This window comes from Suricata suricatta, chromosome X (assembly GCF_006229205.1).
Source record: "Suricata suricatta isolate VVHF042 chromosome X, meerkat_22Aug2017_6uvM2_HiC, whole genome shotgun sequence".
Classification (NCBI taxonomy): domain Eukaryota; kingdom Metazoa; phylum Chordata; class Mammalia; order Carnivora; family Herpestidae; genus Suricata; species Suricata suricatta.
This window is the reverse complement of record NC_043717.1, coordinates 14,472,002-14,493,562: the sequence shown is the minus strand read 5'-3', so window position 1 is coordinate 14,493,562 and position 21,561 is coordinate 14,472,002. Positions and strand designations below refer to the sequence as shown.

The window sequence follows — 21,561 nt, the reverse complement described above, 5'->3', positions numbered from 1 at the left end:
GTTGGCTTTTCCCAGTCTCCATGAAAACATTACTTGGAAAGGAGACAACATATTTAAATCTACAGTCATTGTAAGTTGGCCTCTATACAGCAAATTGGATCATTTTGAAAGGTTTTAAACCAAGTACCAGGTACTGGCATTGGTTCTTTGAGAGGCTGTGGTGAAAGATTCCAGTGTGGATTTGAACCGCTAGAGATGCTTACACGCATCTCTATTATTTATCCACTCTGCCGCGAAGGAAGCTGAGCGGCACGTCAGAAGAGCATTCTGGCAGTTGCACGTGGCCAGGGGAGTGAAAGGCAGACATTGCTCCTAAGCTTCCAGGCACAGCTTCTTGGATTGCTCGTGGGCACATCCAGTTTCTGGCCCTTGGCCAACCAGAAAAAGCTTTGGGATTGTTATGAGCAGAGATACCTGATAGACAGATTTGAACAACGTTCTCATTGTACTGTGGTTCACGGCTTGGGGAGTTGTATTTGGCTTTGTGATAATGTGTTCCTAGCAGGGGAAATAACGATTCAAGTAAGGTAACCTCTTGCTCTCTTTGTGTTTGAAAATGTCAGAGGGGGTGTGGGTAGCAAGTCCCTGCGTCATCCAAATACAGATGGAGGTCAACTTTGAAAATATTTTCAAGGTCATAATGAACTGAATTTCTTTGTTTTGGTCAAGTGGTTACTTGCTACAGGATGGGACTAGCAAGTAGGACATGTCTCCTGTCTCTTCCGGTGCAGGGAGGCTTAGGTCTGGGAGAGGTCCCCGTGTGTTAACCCAAGTCATGGGTATGAGAATCTAGTTTGAGCTGCTGAAGGAAACAGAGTCCCAGATGCGCGTAGACGTATCTGGGGGTTTTCATATTTCCCTCTCCAGTGCTTATTACAAAGAAACCTTATTAAATGACATCCGGAGAGCCCGAGAGAAATACCAAGGTGATGAACTGGCCAAGGAGCTGGCTCGGATCAAGCTCCGCATGGACGACACTGAGGTTCTGACCCCAGACATCATCATTAATTTACTGCTGTCTTACCGCGACATCCAGGTATGAGTACTTTAATGGCGGCTAGCGCACATGTAGTTCTCCTTTGGCATAAGGAATTAACTCCTCATAGGAAGTATGCTTATACCAGGTATATGGGTAGGTGTTTGTTTTGTAGACTAAATAGTTATGTGGTTAGGACACAGGTCACCTAGCATATCTTTTGTGGTCCTAACATTGGAGGTTTTGTGGGACCAGATGGCCACTCCAGCAAAATCCCATACAGAGTACTGCCTAATAAAAGGAGCGTAGAGTTTCACGGTTTCAGTGCACTTTATGCCAGGCACTGTTCCCAGCTTTTGTCAAATACTAATTTGTTTGATTCTCTTCATATGTTTATGGGATGTATACTCTGATTATCCCCATTTTACAAATGAGGAAATAGACACAGAGAAGTCAAGTAGATGGTCCAAGGGTCACACAGCAGTTGGCAAAGTCACGATTCATACTGAGGCAGCTGGCTCCTTTGTCCTTGCTGTTAACTCCTCTGCACCGCCTCTTTCTTTAGGCCTTTGTCACTTCCTTCTTTGTTTCCCACCACCCATGAGTGACACAGCAGGAGTAGCCGAAGCACATCCAGGACCCAGGGAATGCAGATATTTATTCTAAAACAAGCATCAAGACTTGCGGAGAGTCCTTGAGAAAGAGTTTATGGGATGCGGTGCCATGAAGGAAGTGGTTTCCTCCCTCCAAGTTCAATGCTTTTGAGCCATTTGGACGGCTGTCTTGACTCCCGTCCCTCTGGGGGCACACGGGGTAGTGCGCCTTCCCTGCAGAGCTCTGCAGAGCCGTGTCAGAGCTCCTTGACAATGGGCCTTTAAATCCAAGCGGGAGAGGCATCCATTTATGGCCCAGACCGAGAAGGGCCAACCGCTAAGGAGTGTCGGCCCTGGCGACAAACAGATGCATCTAATTGACTTTAATAGCAGATGCTATTAGGGATCTTGACAATGATTAGATCATGGCCTTGAGGACAAGAGAATGAGAGTGACCTTGATGGAGTCTTTCTTCCATTGAGCTGCTGGCTTCCTTCTGTCCTTGCCTTCACACATCTCTTCTTTTCATAACTTTCCATTCGGTAGGACTGTGAGGCTCAAAGGTAAGCCAGAAGCTTCTGGGAACACACCGCCTCCTCCCTAGCGGCAGCCACAAGGTGCAGAGCCACATGACAGACGTGGGACTTCTTCAGCTCACTGTAGCTGGCTGTCAGCAAGTTGGCCAGGCCCCGGGATTTGAAGCCTGGCTGAAAGGGTCACAGATGGCATAGCTCAGAGGGGACCCAGCTGAGACAAACACAATAGCAATTTTCCCCTGGAAAACCAGACACTTTAGAGCCATGGTTCTCCACAAGGGGACATGTGACAGTGTCTGGAGACATTTTTGGGTTTTATAACTTGGAGGTTAGGGGGAGGTGCTACTGACATCTTAGAGGTCAAAGCCATGGATGCTGCATAATATTCCAGAATGCACAGGAGATCCCCCACAGCAAAGAATCATCTAGCCCCTAAAATATAGGTTGAGAAACCCTAGTTTAGATGAATTCACTTATTTCTGACGAAATAAGAAGGATCTGGCATGTTTCCTCTCTGAACACGGTAAGTGACCATAGGATTTTGTGGATGTTTCTGTCTCATCTATGGGGCTCATCTTACCCCACAGCGGTGCTCTCAGTGTTAACTTTCCTGCACTCAAAGCGTGGTAGATTTTTGGGGGCTGCTGGACTCATTTGCTTGCTTTTGTTGCCTTTACACTTCTTTCCCTTGATCTTCTTGTAGCCTCTGGTAGCAGGGATATTTTTGTCTGTCTTCTCTCTCATCCATTTTGGGTTTGAAAAAAATCTTGTTTCTGTTCTCTCATGGGCTGTAAGTAACTTCACTAAATGCTGTGTGTCAGGGAAAGCTGATATTTAAATGCCGTGGCAGTCATGTTTATAACTGTTCAGAAAAATCTGTGAAGAGCTGGGTGTTTTGTCTGCTTCTCACCATGGGACTTCTTGCCAACAGGACTATGACGCTATGGTGAAGCTGGTAGAAACACTAAAAATGCTGCCTACGTGTGACTTGGCCGATCAGCATAATATTAAATTCCATTATGCATTTGCACTGAACAGGTAAGAGTGATAGTGTATGTATAGAATTTTGAAACCTGCTTCCTGTTCAGTTCTTTTTCTTAATGTTTGTTTATTTATTTTTGAGAGGGAGAGGGAGAGGGAGAGAATCCTAAGTAGGCTCTGCGCTGTCAGCAGAGCCTGATGCGGGGCTCAAACCCACAAACCGTGAGATCATGACCTGAGCTGATACCAAAAGTCAGATGCTTAAGTGACTGAGCCGCCGAGGCACCCTCAGTTCTTCTTCTTTCATTCACCTCTCACTGAGGTGAGAGATCTGAGCCAGATCATGTGCTAAATGCCAAGGTTATGAAAATGGGCAAGGCGTATGGTCTAGGTCTTGGTTTTCGGGGATTTTGTCTTTGGACATATGTTGCGGCTGTGAGGTCACACACATATATAAAGCCCTAACAGCTCAGAGTAATAAATGCCTTAATGAAGGTTTGCCCAAAATGCTATGGAAGCATACCAGAGGGATGAGGTTATTCTCCTTGGAGGGTTTTCTTTTTCCTTTTGAGAGCATGAGTGAGGCAGTAGGGGGTTGGGTTGGGCAGTGTGGGGTGGCAGGGAGAGAGAAAGAGAGAGAATATCTCAAGTAGGCTCCATGCCCAGCGTGGAGCCCAGCCCGAAGCTTGATCTTATGACCAGGAGATCATGACCTGAACTGAAATCGGAAGTCAGATGCTTAACCGACTGAGCCACCCAGGCGCCCCTCTGCTTGGAGGTTTTGAAGAAGCTCCCCTGGGGTCTATGGGGCTGGGTTTGGAATTCGTAGTAAGAATAACTTTGTGGGCACAAGAGAGCATGGGGTGGGGATGACACAAAGGCCACTCTGCTGGGCCAGAACAGAAATGGGAACTTAGTGTGCTCCATGTGTGGCGTGCCCTCGGAGCACCCAGGGCGACTCGAACGAACACGGGACACACACGAGGCAAGCACATGCCACGAGGCTGAGTGTGGACGGTAGGACTGTGTCTTCAGAGGCCCTTGTACACATGAACGAGGAGTTGATAGCAGCTTGTAGATGGTGAGGGAGTAGTTGAAGCAACAGAATGACGTTGTATGACAGGAAGAGTAGGTGCTGTCTTCATGCACTAGGGTACTCAGAGCGTTGGAGTTCAAATCACTGAGCTACTTAGAGTATGTCAGACTTGGAAACTCCTGCCTGGAGACCATGAGCCTCTAAAGCTTGTGTGCTGGGGGTGTTAGTTCAGATGCAGTAACAAAGACACCCCACATGAAAGGACTGAAGTAAGATCACAGTTTCTCCTTCACATAGTAGTCCAGTGGTGCCTGGGCCAGACCGGTGGCACAGCAGTGCTCCAGGAACTCTTCAGGGACCTGGTTTCAGACCACTTTGTAGCTCTTCACTTCACTTGGCAAAAGTGTGGTCTTCTGCTTGATGACAGGTTGCTGCTCCTCTGTGTTCCAGCCTGTGCAAAGTGGGGAATGAGTGGAAGGTCAGGATAGTTTCCTTTAAAGCAAGTAGAATTTGCACAGGACACTCATACTCACGTATTCATGTTCCTCTGTTGAGGGCATAGGCACAGGGGTCCATCTAGCCCTGGGGGCACTTGGGAAATGCAGTCTCTGCCAGGTCGGCCATGTGCTCCTTCACACTTGGCTCCTATGGGTTTGGAGGATTAACTGTGAGTTTGCCCAGTTCAGCCCTCCCAAATTCTAGATGCCTAAATGTCTAAGTCCTGCATTTTCCCTTTTTCCCTGGGTGAGATACAGGAAGGGGAGCCTCATTAGGTGCATATGGTGAGAGCCGTGCCCAGATCTACTTACTGCGGGACCTGCCTTCTGCTGGGGCCAGAAATCAGTCATACCGAATTGTAAAGCAGAAACCTTTGGGAGGGTATTCCCACTCAGCCTGAGAGCCAAAGAGTTTTGGCACCTCCTTATCAACCTTCTGTGGCCAACATCTTCCATGGGGAATGAGTAAAGTGAGTTTAGGAGGTGACCTGGGTTAGAGGACTCCTGTGTCTGGTTTCTCAGGCTTGGCTTGGCTTCAGCAGCTGGATTAGGCTACACATTGTGGGTTTGCTACCGGCAGTGTCCACAGGACAGTAGATGAGTTCGGAAGCCCATGGATGGCTTCAGGAGTCTTAGAACTCACGTGACGTCACATCTGTGGTTTATGTTGAAGTCCAGTGTGCATGCAGTGAAATGCATAGATCTTAAGTGTACAATTGGATGGATTTTGATAAATGGACACACACTGCACACAACACCCTTATCAAAATATAAGCCATTTCCATCCCCTCAGAAAGTTCCTTTGTGTTCCTTTGCCGGCAGTTCCCAACCCTTCATAGGCAACCACTGTTGTAACATCTGTCAATAGGTCAATTTCTCCTGTCCTTGAACCTCATATAAATGGAATGACACAGTGTGTATTCCATTGGGTCTGTTGCCGTCAGTTGGCATCACATTTGTGAGATTCATCCGTGTTGTTGGATCTATGCCGAACTCACTGATTCTTGTTGCTGGAGAGTAATCCATTGTGCGGATATACCACAATTGATTTATCTGTTTTATTGCCGATAAACCTTTAGGTTGTTTTCCTTTTGGGGCGCTAAGAACAGTGCTGCCATGAATGTTCCTGTGCCTGATTTCTGTATGCTGGTGGCATGATTCTGTTGGGTGCACAGCCTGCACGCATGTCCTGCTAGAGGAGACAGTGGCCAATGGCGATAGGATTTTATTCCTTTTGGAAGGGGAGTTCATGATCTCTGTGAAAATGTGCCTGCTCTCTCCCCACTAGTCTTCTTTTTTTTTTAAGTTTATTTATTTCAATGGAGGGAGGGACAGAGAAAGAGAGGGACAGAGAGACTCGTGACCAGGCTCTGCACTGTCAGCATAGAGCCTGATCTCACAAACCATTAGATCAGGACCTGAGCTGAGATCAAGAATCAGACACTTAACCTACAGAGCCACCCAGGAGCCCCTCCTGGTCTTTGAACTCAGCATCCCAAGGCAGGGAATGTTGGGAAGGGCATCTTCATTAAGCCTGGAGAAAAAAAAGTCTTGTAACTCTGTTACATCAAAGTAGCATGTGCCACTTTCATTCATACTTGATTGTACTTGATTAACCCTTGATTTATAATGATTAAATGAGTTAGCACTGAAGAAGTTCCTGGAAGAATGCCTGGCACACTGTAAGTACTCTAAAAAAAATGGTGTTAAATCAAAGCTAAAAGGTCTGTGTAAGTCACTCACCACCATGTCTTCTCCCAGATGGAGTAGAGGTCACTCTTGTCGGACAGAACAAGGCAGGCTGATTGCTGTCGATCCAGAGCACTAAAAAAGAAAAACAGATTCTGAAATGGAAACTCAGTACCTCAGAGAAATGGGTGCGCCGGGCTGAAGTGATCCGGGCGAACATGCATCCGGTTTGGAAGCAGGAGGACTGGGACCACGTGCCACTGGCCCACCGTGCTCTCCGGTGATGGCTGTTTGCTTCTAGTCCCCTTATCTGGTGGAACTGTCTGATAGGCCAGGCAAGGTCCTCAAAGCCAAGAACCCCTTTTTTTCTAGCCTACAAGGGATTTTCTGTAATATTGCAGTATTTGCTTCCGGTGTGCCTGCAGTCTGATCCTGAATTTGGCACTTTGGCTTTATTAGGCAGAACTTGGCCAGCTGTCAGCATATTCACGGTAGAATTCGGTACTGTGCACAGTTTTGAGAAACTTGATGGCGATACCCTGTGTCTGTAAAGGGGAAGACAGTGATGGACAGATAACCTTCCTGCATTACAGTTGACCTGTAACTCCTAGGAAGTGGAGCCAGTCCCGACCATGAGTTAGTTGCCAAAGTTTGGGGGCAGTGGATGAGGTTTGACCCTCAGAGGGCAAGGCATCCCTGTCCTTAGGAAAGGCGGCCTGACCCAGCCAGCCTTCGCTGATAGCTTGCACTTGAGCTGTTCAGAAGCTCATTCAAAGCTGCTTCAAGTTTCCATTGGTCAGTTAAACTGCTTGCCACCTAGTGGCCAGGAATCCTTCATGAGCAACTTTTATTTGCCATTGTTTTTGCTGACAGGACTTTATTGGATATGTTAATGCAGCCAGAAGAGCCTGACCAGGCATCCAAGCAATAGGCAGAAAGCTGGTCTGGAAGAATACTTACTAATAGCATCAAAGCCCTAGGTTAGGAACAACAGAACTTAACTGTCACAAAGTAGGTGTGAGTGTTCTCATTTTCTACTCTCTGCATCTTTGGGTCAAGACCACTAAGTCCAGCAAAATTTAACTCCTTGAATTCCTCACCTAGTGGAAGGGAAGCGAATGCATGGCACATTTATGAGAATATCTGATGTGTCCTTCTATAAATAAGTTAAGGGGAGTGATAGAGGAAGGCACTGCGTGGGGCCTGGAAATGTGTGCAGGGGAGCTAGTAAACGGATGTGATGAAATCCAGCTTGTGCCAGCGAGGCCGCAAGCTTGTTCCAGAGCCAAAGCAGTCACCTCGTCCTCAGCCCCTGGGCTGTCCAGCTCTGTTACTGCTCGGGTGGCGGGACCCATGTCCCTGGAGGGCGGTGTGGGTTCCTCGTCTCTGCCATAATCATTAGCATCCTTTTCTTTGTCCCTTCTATTTAAGCTCACTGTTTGATCTTACCAAAAATAATTTATATATTTATGTAGTCATTCTTTAAAGTTTATTTATTTAAGTTGAGAGAGAGACCTTGCAAGCAGGGGAGGGGCAGAAAGAGAGGGAGAGAGGATCCCAAGCAGACTCTGCACAGTCTGCACAGAGCCTGATGACGGGTTCAAACTCACAAACCGTGAGATCATGACCTGAGCCGAAATCAAGAGTCAGATGCTTAACTGACTGAGGCGCCCCCTTTATAGCCATTCTTTATTTGGTGTTTGTCAAAAGTAGGAAAATGATGACCTAAAAGCATGTTGCAAAATAAGGGTACATTTTTGTAGTAATGATTTCCCTGGAGGGGAAGAGAAGCATGAATCCTGTGAACTGACTAGGAGTCATCTGGTCCAAACTCTTTGTTTCAGGGAGGAGGAAGAAAGAAAGTCAGGCCAGGGCCCAGAATATAACAGCTGGCCAGTGAGAGATCTGGGGCCAGAACTTCTCAGTTTTAGCAAAGTGCTCTGGATCCACTAGGTTTAAAATAATTTTTTTAAATGTTTAATTTTTAGAGGCACAGTAGCAGAGCATGAGTGGGGGAGGGGCGGAGAGAGAGGGAAACACAGAATCCGAAGCTGTTAGCACAGAAACCGATGCAGGGCTTGAACCCACAAACCGTGAGATCGTGACCTGAGCCGAAGTCAGACACTTAACCAACTGATCCGCCCAGGTGCCCCTGGATACACTCATTTAATAATGTCCTGGCGTAATCCATGAAACTCTGCCCAGAAAGCTTTCTCTTCTTTTTCGTTTGCCTGGGGGACAGCCAAAAGAAACCCTGGGCTTCTGGGAGCTGTAGAGCCATCCTTTCATATGTTCTGCTTTGTCGTCTATGATGACAGCATTAGATGGTAGCCACTTGCCTAATACGTACGTTTTATACCAAAAGACCAGTTGCATTGTTTTTCCTGAGAAGTGTCCCATCCCCTCATGTTCTGAGTAGTGGCCTTGCCAGTAATACATGTTTTCCTTTTGTTTTTTTTTTTCCTAATGTTTGTCGATTTTTGACAGAGGCAGAGTGCATGAGAGAGGGAGAGGGGCAGGGGTGGGGCCAGAGAATCCTAAGTGGGGTGTTTGCTGATAGCAGAGAGCCCAGTGTGGGGGTGGAACTCAAAAACCCACAAGATCATGACCTGAACCCGATGTGGGGCTTGAACTCATGAACCACGAGATCATGCCCTGAGCCGAAGTTAGGTGCTTATATGACTGAGCCACCCAGGTGCCCTTGCACATTTTCCTTTTGAAAATATTTACCTGGAGGACTTACACGACCTCCATCAGCCCTCCCCCGGGCCTCTTGGGGCCTAAGGTGTCTTCCTTTTCTGTCCAGTTCCTGCTTTGGTTTCCTGCCTTTTGTCTCCCCGCCCTCTCCCCTTGACTGACTTCTCTGTTGGGGGAGGCTCTTGTACTAAAGGAGGAGACCACTTGTGAGGGGTGTATACAGTTAACGAGTGTTGGAAAATACAGTCACATGTGTGTATATATTATACACACACACACACACACACACACACACACACACACACACACAACAGAGTATTCCCCATAGTTAAGAGTCCATTTCTTACTTGGTTGCCTCTCTGGTTTTTTTTCTTTGCTCATTAGCTGAATTATGGAAGCAGCCCAAGTGTCCATCGGTAGATGAATGGGTAAACAAACGTAATATATCTGTACAGTGGAATATTACACAGCCATAACAAAGAATGAAATCTCGTCATTTACAATGACATGGATGGATCTAGACAATGACATGGATGGATCTAGAGAGTATAAATCCAAGTGAAATAAGTGAGAGACAGACAAATACTGTGTGATGTCACTCACATGTGAAATGAGATGCTTTTAAGAATTAAAGAAGAATATTTTTTTAAGAGAAAGGAAGAGGCAGAGGGAGAGAGGGAAAGAGAGAGAGAGAGTGAGAGCATTCCAAGTAGGCTCCATGCATAGGGCTGGATCTCATGACCCAGGGATCATGATCTGAGCTGAAATCAAGAGTTGGATGCTCAACTTACTGAGCCACCTAGGCGCCCATTAAATAACAGTATCTTTAAAAACTTAGCACAGTGCCTGGCACATAGAAGATGCTGAGCGAATGTGAATTGCCCTTCTGTTGGCTGACAGAATCCCAAACACTGGTGTTCTGGTATCTTCAGTGATGGTATTTGAGGAAGGCTTCTTAAGAAGAGCTAAAATCTAGGGGGCACCTGGGTGGCTCAGTTGGTTAAGCATCCGGCTCAGGTCATGATCTCACAGTTCATGAGTTTAAGCCCCAGGTTGGGCTCTGTGCTGACAGCTCAGAGCCTGGAGCCTGTTTCAGATTCTGCGCCTCTCTCTCTCTGCCCCTTCCTTGTTCACACTCTATCTCTGTCTCTGTCTTTCTCTCTCAAAAATAAATACACATTTAAAAAAAGAAGAGCTAAAATCTAGAAGGCCATTTGGAGTAAAATGTGAAATGTAGTGAATAGCTTCTGAGTCCTTGCAAGCAGGAGTCATTGAGGGAGAAACTTCGTCTAAGAGTTATGGAAATGGTCCTGCGTGACCTGGGTCCTGCCTTGCCTCCTGTCCCATTGTGGGTTCACTGCCCTGTCCCCACCCTCCCCTGCCTTCAGTTTGTAAGAGAGGCAGGCTCTTCTCCTCGTGGGTGCTTCCTCTGTCCAGAATGCTCATTGCTCGCCTGACTGAATCTGATGACCCTTTGGGGTCTAGTTAAATGTCCCTTTCTCAAAGGTTGGTGTTGCAAAGAGTACTGTATCTAAAAACAGTGTCCCTGCTGTTAGTCATTCTCATAGCACCTGCTCTCCTCCTTCGCAGCTCGCACATTTCTGTGTTTACTTGTTAATATTTATCCTCCCTCCTGCTAGACAGAATCCGAGGGGGGCAGGAGCCACAGCGCACTGGGCCATTGTCTCCCCCGTGCCTAGTAGCATTGTGCCACCCACACAGTAGGTGCTCTGTACGTATTTGTTGAATGGGTGAGTGAATGAATGACTCCGTGATCCGCTGTGGCCTATAGTTGCAGGAGATCCATATGGTGATAACCGAGTGCTACAGTGAAGGGCTTGGTGTAGTAGAAGGCAGGTCTTTTGAACTTTTCTGTACATGTGTGAAACTAAACATATGTAAGCCATACATGTTCAGTGTACACAGAAGAATGTAAAAGCAGAATTACTGGTAATGCCACCCTTAAAGTAGGGCACGGTCCAGAGCAGAGTATCCCAGAAACATGAAGGACTGCATAGACTCGGTCAGGGTCAGCTGCAACGGAAGTTTTCCTGGAGCGGGACCCAGGGTGTCCGTGAAAGTAGGATTTGATGGAGACTCAGAGGGGAATTGATCTTTACCATGAAGGAAACCTGTGGCTTCTTAGTGTTGGCGGCTTGTGTGTTGTTCAGGGTAGGGTAACTGATGTAACAAATAGCACATCAATTTCAGTCTTAACATAATGAAAGTTTATTTTCACTTGTGAGTCATTGCAGTGAGGATGGATCCTGGTTGTGCAATCTCTTCTCCGGGTGATTGAAACTCCAGTCTCCTTCCATCTTGATGCTCTGCCCTGACTTCGATCCTCAGCTCTCCTTTCAGATGATGAGGGAGACCATGCTCAACTGCCAGGGATGTTTTGTGTGAGGCGTGGGTATGTTGTAACAGCTTTCCTGAGATGTAATTTGCATTCTCTACAATTCACCCATTTAAAGAGTACAAGCCAGGGGTTTTTAGTATATTCACCAAGTCGTGCAACTATCACAGTAATATTTTCATCACTTGTCCCCCCAAAATCCTGAAACTGTCACCAGCCGCCACCACCCTTTCCCCCTAACTCCCCTCCCCAGCCTGAAACTGCCACTGTTCGAGTTTGGCAATCCATTAGCAGTCACTCCGTATTCCCCGCTACAGCTGCTCGTCCGAGAAAACCACTCATCTAGTTTTTTGTCTCTCTGGATTTGCCTATTCTGGACACTTAGATAGAAACAGAATCATATAATACGTGATCTTTTCTGGGTGGCTTTTTCACTTAGCATAATGTTGTCAAGGTTCATTCGTGTTGTAGCATCTAGCAGTAGCAAATTAGTTTCCGTGGCTGAATAATATACTCTGTTGTCCTGTTAGACCCCATTTTATCTGTTCATTTATCAGTCGATGGACATGAGGTCGTTTCCACTTTTGACTGTACCAGGGAGGTTTGTGTGAGCCTGGCCAGGAAGTGATGTTCGTTACTTGTTAGCATGTGTCTGGCCAAAATTCAGTCTCCTAGCCCAGCCTAACTGCAAGAGAAGTTGGGAAATGTGGTCTGGCTGTGGGCCCAGGGGGAAAAAAGGGTTTTAGGGAACACATCCTAGTTTCTGCTGCAGCTTGGAAGTAAGAAGGAGAGTTTGACTGGATGCATCCATGTGGACGTCGCTGAGAGTCTGTCAGCAGAACCAAGAGCACAGCAAGAATATTCTCCACCTTCTGTCGCTTTTGTGAAGGTGGGACAGCCAGCCTCAGAAGGTACCCTGCTTGACACGATGGCCTGCCAGTCCACTGTAAAAATGGTCTTCTTAAAAACGCTTCTTTTGAGGAGCGTCTGGGTGGCTCAGGTAAGCTTCTGACTTTTGGTTTCAGCTCAGGTCATGATCTCATGGGTTTGTGGGTTTGAGCCCCACATCGGGCTCTGCACTGACAGCATGGAGCCTGCCTGGGATTCTCTGTTTCCCTCTCTCTCTACCCCTCCCCTAATCACACTGTCTCTGTGTCTCTCAAAATAAACTTTAAGAGAGAGTACACATGTGTGCAAGCAGGGAATGGGCAGGGAGAGAGAGAATGCCAAGCAGGCTCCACACTGATACTGCAGAACCCGACGTGGGGCCCGATCTCACAAACCATTAGATCATGACCTGAGGCAAAATCTAGAGTCAGACACTTAACAAATGGAGTCACCCAGGCACCCCAAGCCCAGCCTTTATAGATTTTGCTTGGTAGTCCCAGGGAACTGGAAAAGGTGGCGACAAGGGGGGCAAGGACAGGATGACTTAATAGTGATTCTGCCCTGATGCATACCCAGGTCCTGTTTGCAGAGTAGGAAGACAACCATTCTGGTTCATGCATCACTTTGCTTCTGGGCATTATTCGCACTCTCACCGTTCCCTTCTCCATAGGTAAATATGAGGCATCTGGCCAGACTACGGCACCTGCTTTCTTGTGGCAGATGTATATCTGTCAAGATCCAATCGGGAAACAAATCTCTAAGTATTTAAAGTAGAGGAAATTTAATACATGGAATTGGGAGGAAATTTAATACATGGAATTGGTTACACAGGTGATGGAAGAGCTGAGAAGCCAAGCAGGGAACCGAGGCCATTCAGAAATTAACATGAGCAGGAAGCTGCTACCCCCACCCCTTTGGCTGGAGTGACATAGGAAAGAGGTGATGTGATCAGAATGTAGGAGCCAGGGTCACTTGAAACCATTCTGAGCCAGCCTGTTGGGAGCTAAATCTAGAAAAGAAATGCAGCTGTTTCTAGAGGCTCCATGGGAAACACACACAAAAATGGGAGAAGGTGCTCTGGCTACTTCATTCTTCCCCTCCTCCAGGTACTTGTCCACCATTGTCTTCCGCTGGCTGCTCATGGCTGGTGATCAACTACCCCGGAAGCCCAGAGGCAGCCTGGGGGAGCCCCTCCCCCGTGACACAGAGCAGAGCAGGTGAAAGAGGGATGGATGTGTCTGATGGCAAAGAGACTGGTGATTGGCCCAACGGGACACTTAACTTTCAGAGACATTGATTGGTTTCTATGTATTTTTAGAGCCAACTTCATTAAGGTATAAAGTAGAACTTCTGTACAATGAAGTGCACCCATTTCAAGTGCACAGTTTGATGACTTTAGCCAAATAAATATTCTCCTGTAACTACCGTCATGATCAAGGGACAGAAGGTTTTATCCCCCTAAGTTTCCTTTTTCCCTTATCAACTCTCCTCCCATGCCCAGCCATCCCCATTTAGATAATGGCACTTGGCCCATATTCCAAGTCACCGATCCTTTGTTTCAGAGGGTCCAGATCTGGTCTCTGGCCATACCACCCTGAATGCGCCCCATCTTGTCCGTGTCCACATCTGATACTATGTTCATTCGGTGCTTTTTTTTTTTTTTTTTAACTTTTAAGTTTTAGGACTTCTAGTCATTTGTTTTGTATTTTTTTAATATTTTATTTTTTTAATATAATTTATTATCAACTTGGTTTCCATATAACAGTCATTACTCATCCCAACAAGTGCTCTCCTCAGTGCCCATCACCACTTTCCCCTCTCCACCAACCCCCATCAGCCCTCACTTTGTTCTCAGTCTTTGAGAGTCTCTTAAGGTTTGCCTCCCTCCCTCTGTTTGTAACTATTATTTTTTCCCCTTCCCTTCCCTCATGATCTTCTATTAAGTTTTTCAAGATCCGTGTATGAGTGCAAACATATGGTATCTGTCCTTCTCTGCCTGACTTATTTCGCTTAGCATGACACCCTCGAGGTCCATCCACTTTCCTACAAATGGCCATATTTCATTCTTTCTCATTGCCATGTAGTACTCCATTGTATATTTACACCACATCTTCTTGATCCATTCATCAAATGATGGACATGTAGGCTCTTTCCATGATTTGGCCATTGTAGAAAGTGCTGCTGTGAACATCGGGGTACATGTGCTCCTATGCATCAGCACTCCGGTATTCCTTGGGTAGATCCCCAGCAGTGCTATTGCTGGGTCATAGGGGAGTTCTTTTGTGAATATTTTGAGGAACCTCCACACTGTCTTCCAGAGTGGCTGCCCCAGTTTGCATTCCCACCAACAGTGTAAGAGGTATTCATTTGTTTTATGAGAGTTTCCATTTCTCTCACAAAATATCTTAATTTCTTCACACTTATGCATTATATATATGAATATTTACTTATTTAATTAAACACTTTATAATAGTTTTTTAAGTTTATTTTGAGAAAGCACATGAGTGGAGGAGGGGCAGAGGGAGAAGGAAAGAGAATCGAAGCAGCCTCTGCACTGCCCGCCTGACGCGGGGCTCAGTCTCACAAATGGTGCGATCCTGAGCCGAAATCAAGAGTCACACACTTAGCCAACTGAGCCTTGCAGGTGCCCATGTCTATAATAGTTGTAAAATTACTGTCAATTTTAGTAACAGTAATTTCTGGGTCTGGTTCTATTATATTTTATCTTGATTTGGGGCACATTTCATAATTTTATCCTAGACATTTCATCTAAAAGAACAGTGGAGGGGAAAACTGGAGACTGAAGTATAATTTCAGTTTGTTTTGTTTGTTACCTTGAATATCTGAGCCCTTACTTAGGTCTGGCAATTAGCATATATGACTAATTTTTTTAATATATTTCTCCTAAGGAATGGGTGGGTTGGGACTGAACTCAATTTTAATCAGTTTAGTTGTGGTTAAGCCAACCCCTACCTCTCGTCTGTCTGTGACCTTTCTGATCTTGTCAGTATTTGAGCAGGGAGGATTTCAAATTGCTGTTTCTATAGTCTTGGGCTTCAGTTCGCAGGGACCCACATGGGAGTGCTGTGATAATGCGTGTGATCTCTTTCTACTTTGAGCCTCCCCTTCATCTCAGCTTTCTTGGCAAAGTTTAGGGGGTGAGTGTGCTGCAAGAGAGTTCTTTCATTAAGTGATTTGTTTTTGCCTGGGCACCCTTCCAGATTCCATTCTTTGCCATCAGCCTGTGCTGTCGCCCAAAACTTTGCTGATATTCTTTGTCCCTGTGAAGTTTCTCTACCAAAGGCTCCCTCTTCCGTTTGTCTGTCCCTACAGCAGGCACCCCAGTAAGGAGGCTTTCGTGGCTCTTCGCTCAGCTCCGAAAGCATCGTTTTCCTACAGAATTTATCAAGGAAGTTCTTCCTCCTCTTCAGTAGAGTTTGTGTATTGTCCAGGTTTTTATTGTTACTGTGAGACTGGAAGGTCTTTCATAGTCTTATACTTCTAATTGGAAGCAGGAATCTCTTCAGAGGTTTTTGGTGGGCAGCCCAAGACCGAGGTAGTCCTGGAAAGGATACTGGTCTAGTGAGATGTTTGGCTTATTAATTCTGAGTGTTCCTGTAGAAAAAAGATTTTTTGGAACTCTGTCTCTGAGCCTATGAGCTTTCTCTTAAAGACAAAAAGGATGGAAAAAATAGACGAGCAGGCAGGATGCTTAGTGACTGATCACAGCTCCGGCAGACCTGTAGGTGACAGTTGCCTGGTGAGTTAGGTGAAGTCAAACATACTTTGCACATGAACAACTGAGGCCCAGGAAGGGTGAGCAATTTGCTCAAAATTCAGATGGGTAGTAAATGATATGAAAAGAACCAGAATCTAGCTGTATAGGATTCCCCAGTCCAGTGTTCTATTTTTATTCTGTGTACTTTATTGCATAAATAAGAAATACATTTATATACTTTTGGGAGGACCTGGGGAAAAACATTTAAAAGCAGTTGTCCCTTATAATTCTGATCTCTTGTCCCACTCATGTTCCAGAAGTAATCTGTCTCTTCAATTTGGTGTATATCCTTTCAGTTCTACGCGTTTACATACTATTCAATGTCATACTGCAGGGTTTTTACAATACAGGACATACTTTGTAATTGTTTTTAATGTTGATTTTTGGGAGGGAGGGCCAGAGAGAGATGGGAACAGAGGATCCAAAGCAGGATCTGCACTGACAGCAGAGAGCCCTATGTGGGCCTCGAGCTCATGAACCATGAGATGGTGACCTGAGCCAAGGTCAGAGGCTTCACTGACCAAATCACTCAAGCGCCCCTGTCATTTTCTTTGTTCACTTAACAGTCAGTGGATGGCAATCTTTTCATGTCAGTACATTTAGTTCTCAGTTTGTCATCCATTTAACAGATATTTATTGAGCATCTACTATGTGCTAGATCGAGTTCTAAGCCTTGGGACATAGCAGTAAACAAACCAGACAGAAAAACCTCTTCTCTTGGAGCTTACGTTTTTAAATGGGGAGAGACCATACAAACTAAGTAAAATTATTAGAAACAGGTTAGGGTGACAGGGAGGCTGGCGGGGCAGGTTACAATCAGAAGCTGAGTGCTCAGAGGAAACATGACTTACTAGAGAGTGACATGGAAAAAAGAGAGATGAGGGAACATACCACATAAATATATTGGGGAAGAACATTCCAGGCAGAGGGATCAGCACGTGGAATAGCAGGGATGCTCGTGCAGCTTGGAGCAGAGTAGGCGTGGGGGGTGAAAAGTGAAATAACCGGGAGCCAGGTCTTACAGAATCCTGTACCCAATGAAAGAAAATCGGCATTGCCTCTGAGATGAGAGCCCCTGGAAGGGTGTTTCATTGTTTTTCATTGTGAGATAATTGCTATATAGATAGCATATTAGTTTCAGTTGATTGACATAATGATTTGATGTGTGTACAGTTTATGTACTGATCACCATAGGGCGTCTCATTGACATGCATCACCACCCATAATTACAGACACTTGTGAGGAGAACTTTTAAGATCTCTCTTAGGAACTTTCTTTTTTTTTTAATTTTTATATTAAAATTTTTTTAACATTTATTTATTTCTGAGAGACTGAGAGAGACAGCATGAGCTGGTGAGGGCCAGAGAGAGAGGGCGACACAGAATTAAAGCTCCAGGCTCTGAGCTGTCAGCACGGACCCCAATGTAGGGCTCAAACTCACATACGGTGAGATCATGACCTGAGCCAAAGTCAGGCATTTAATCGACTGAGCCATCCAGGCGCCACAGGAACTTTCAGATATACAATACCACATTAACTACAGTTACCATGCTGTATATTACATCCCCAAGACGCATGTATTTTGTAACTGAAAGTTTATACCTTTTGACCCTCTTCACCCATTTCACCCACCTCCGCACCCCCCCCCCACCTCTGGCAGCAACCAATCTGTCTGTCCTCTGTATCTGTGAGCTTGGTTGGGCTTGGTTTGGTTGCTTTTTCAGATTCCACATATAAGTGAGATCACAGTGTTTGTCTTTCTCTGACTTGTTTCATTCAGCACAGTGCTCTCAAGGTCTATCCATGCTGTTGCAAATGGCAAGATTCCTTTTTATGACTGATTAATATTCCATTGTGTGTGTATACCACATTCTGTTTATCCATGCACCCATCGGTGGACACTTAGGTTGCTTCTAGGTCTTGGCTATCGTAAACAATGCTGCAGTGAACGTGGGAATGCAGATCTCCTTTAGAGAGTACCTCTGTGGTGGGATTTATTAAGTTCCTCTGTCCCTTTTTCTCTTTGTAACTTGGTAGTTAGATTGGGAGGCTTATTTAGGATTCTGGTTTCACTTTTTTTTCTGGAAAGAATAGTGCATAGTTGATTATGTACTTTATTTGTTTTTTCTTTTTCTGTGATGCAAATGGCCCTTGACAATCATTGCCTACATCCATTGTTTCATCAGGGGTTACAAAATAGTGATATTTGAATTTTATAATTAATTCCTGAGTTATTAGCACAAATACTTTGTAAAGGGACATTTTCTCTCATCAGTGATTTGGTGACCCCCAGGATACAGTTCATCTGGGAAAAGGAGACTGTATGTTTAATTTTTGCTTTGAGGGACACCTGGGTGTCTCAGTTGGTTAGGTGGCCAACTTCACAGAGGACATGATCTCGCAGTTCGTGGGTTTAAGCCCCGCGTCGGGCTCTGTGCTGACAGCTCAGAGCCTGGAGTTTGCTTCAGATTCTGTGTGTTCTTCTCTCTCTGCCCTTCCCCTGCTCATGCTCTGTCTCTCTGTCTCTCAAAAATAAATAAACATTAAAAAAATTTTAATGAAAAATATTAAGAAATTTTTTGCTTATCATAATTTTCAAAAATAATGAGATGGTTCCCTAGCGTTCTCCATGGGTGACCCCTGAAGTTGTGTAAGATAATTATGATCCTCATTTTATTACAGTTGGTATGTTTCAATCTTTTTTTATAGTTACTATTCTTCTTAATGCTCATATTGTCCCTTCTTTGGCCAAAAACTGATTATTGGTTGTTCCAGAGTCTTTTTGATATGAACTTTGTGGTTTGTGTCTTTATATTCAGATATTCCAGGATCATCTTAGACGTATCTGGAATCCACCATTCCTGCACAGAGTCCTCATTTCTTGTAGTGAGAGGTAGTATTTGCCCCCATCAGGGTTTGGAGGTTCTCCTTGCTACTGAGTTGCTCATTGGTAGATGGAGCGAGGAAAACCCCTGGATGACTGCATACTGATGTTGGTTGCAAATTTAGAACTGTAGGATTTTTTTACTGAATTCCTTTCATTTTGTGTTTGTATCTCTTATCCTGAAAAATCTGGTTTCTAATGATACTGACATCGTTATTTCTTGCATTCTATAGTAATACATAATATTTTCAAAATACCAGTTCCTGTACTTTTGCTAACAATATGATTACCAGAAACTGTTTTAAAATTTCTTTCCTTTATATTTTTTTCCACAAGTTATATCCTCTTAGGAAAGTACAAAGTGCTGTGCTTTAAAAAATCACGTGAATCAGTTTGTCTTTTGTAGGTAAGCCACCAACTGTGTGCATAGGGTCATTGGTTTTGTTTGCCTCCAGCCACAAATTCAGATGGTGTTTATTGGCAAATGATGTTTTTAGGGAACAATTTAAAATTTTTTAAACTCATTTTATTTTATAATTCAGTAAAAAAAAAAACACCTTAGAGCTTCCAAGTCATATTCCAAGAAGTGAATTTGGACTCCTGTCCTCTTCATCATGTTTTCTCCCTCCACCTAATGGTAGCCACTTTCATTACCTTTTGGTTTATCCTTCCATTTTGAAGAAATAAAAGCACATAAATATTCACATTTTGCTTCAATAAAAAGGTAGCCCTCTGTGCATAGTACTCAATGCCTTGCTTTCTGGTCTTGACACTATATTCTAGAGACTACTTCATAGCAGTATTACATAGAAATTGTTTCTTTCTATAGATGTTTACTATATCATAATATGAATATGAACATGATCAGGCAGAGTTGACTTAACCAGGCTCCACGACCGATGGCATTTCCTTCCAAACCTGCTCAGGGTTAAGGGCGTTTCCTTCTTCACAAGAGCACTTAATATTTCACAGCCACAAACTTGGGTTATTTTGTGGCAAAGATTATTTTAACAACGATTGAAGGAATCCATTACCTGTGTATGAAATGAAATTTTTACTGTATAAGTTAATAAGAGAGAAGACTGTGATTTATGAATATAGAAACTGTTTTCTAAATTTTATTTTCCAGTGGATGGAATGTGAAACAGGAGAACAGGAATTGCTGGGATCTTTTCCTGGTTGAGGATGGCAAGGTCGAGACGCATGAAAACAGATTTCTAAATTTCTCTTGGCTTTCTGAACTGGACGGGGCGGGGGCGGGGGGGGGGTAGAAATGTGCCGTTTTTCCAGAAGAACCTTTGGTCAAAGCACGTCATCCTCATGACTTAGGAGTAGCTTCCCAAGTCCTTGCTGTTCATTCAGCTACAGGAGCCTCTGCCATGTTATTTTTTCTGTCTTTGCAAACACAATGGTCTGCATCTGCTCTCATCCACAGTCTGGGAGTCAGTGAGAGAAGGGGCCGAGCAGGGACTGTGACAGTGTGAGATTTACTGGTGTGGGTGTGAAGCACTTGTTACGTTTGAACATGAGAGAATGAATTGCTGTTTAGCTTTGGTCTTTGGTTTCCTGCTAAAGCGCAGGGTCCTCACGCCAGCCCTTGCCAGGACGAGCGCCCGTGCACTCCCATGTCTTGCTGCAGCCCTGAGTGATCTCACCACACAACTCTTTCAGGAGGAACAGTGCCAGCGACCAGGAGAAGGCTCTGCAGGTCATGCTCCAGGTTCTGCAGAGCTGTGACCACCCAGCTCCTGACATGTTCTGCCTGTGTGGGAGGATCTACAAGGACATCTTCTTGGATTCGGAGTGCAAGGATGGCACCAGCCGAGACTGTGCCATTGAGTGGTAAGCCCTCCATCCTAGGCATAGCGCATGCATCTCTGCAAAGAACAGATCTGCAGAGGCTAAGGATCCAGGTCTTTTCTGTGTGTGTGTGTGTGTGTGTGTGTGTGTGTGTGTGTGCGTGCGCGCGTGCGCACGTGCGCGCACCTGCCTGCCTGCTTCCTAGCAGTGGGGAGAAACACAAGGTTGTACATGTGGTTTGGGAATTGTCCAGATGTGTTTTCCTAAAAGGAAACCAATAGACAGTGGGCTTTGTACTGGTGACATTATTCCCACAAGTCGACTCATTTATAAGGGCACGAAGGAAGCTCAACATGCTCCTTCCCAGCCACTCCTTCCAGAACTGTGTTCCACTGCCATCAGTGCATTATCTTCTCAGTGAGCCCTTCCTGCCTGCGCCTGCCTTCCTTTGTTCATTAACAAAAGTTTATTGAGGGTTTATTGTATGCCAGAAACTCTCCTAGATGGTGGGGATAAAGACACAGCAGACATAGACACGAGTTCCCGCCTTTGTGGACCTTGCATTGCTGGTAAGGGAAGTCAGACAAAAAAAAGACAGAAAAACAGGATGTCACCTGCTGATGAGGGCTCTAGGGACAAATTCATCAGGGCGCTGGCAGAGACTTGGGAGGAGTTGGTGGCAGTTTCAGGTAGGGTCATCAGTGAAGGTGAGTAAAGATGTGAGGGTTGGGAGAAGAGCCTTGCAGAGAATTGTGCAGAAAGCGTTCGGGGGGGAAGGGCCAGCAAAGGCAGAGACAAGGAGGAAGCTTGCTTCACATGCTCAAGGACAGTGAGGCATGAGCAGGGGGAG

The 21,561-nt window shown here is 45.2% G+C and overlaps 1 protein-coding gene across 1 annotated transcript in view; it reads left to right on the top strand.

Moving 5' to 3' along the window:
* Positions 1 to 21,561, top strand: part of MAP3K15 (mitogen-activated protein kinase kinase kinase 15) — a gene marked incomplete at its 5' end in the record, with an annotated part of 123,320 nt that overhangs the window by 47,457 nt on the left and 54,302 nt on the right. Inside the window, 3 exons of the mRNA XM_029929621.1 lie at positions 868 to 1,036; positions 3,037 to 3,143; positions 20,583 to 20,753. Coding sequence (XP_029785481.1) covers positions 868 to 1,036; positions 3,037 to 3,143; positions 20,583 to 20,753 — 447 coding nt within the window. The remainder of the gene's footprint in view (positions 1 to 867; positions 1,037 to 3,036; positions 3,144 to 20,582; positions 20,754 to 21,561) is intronic.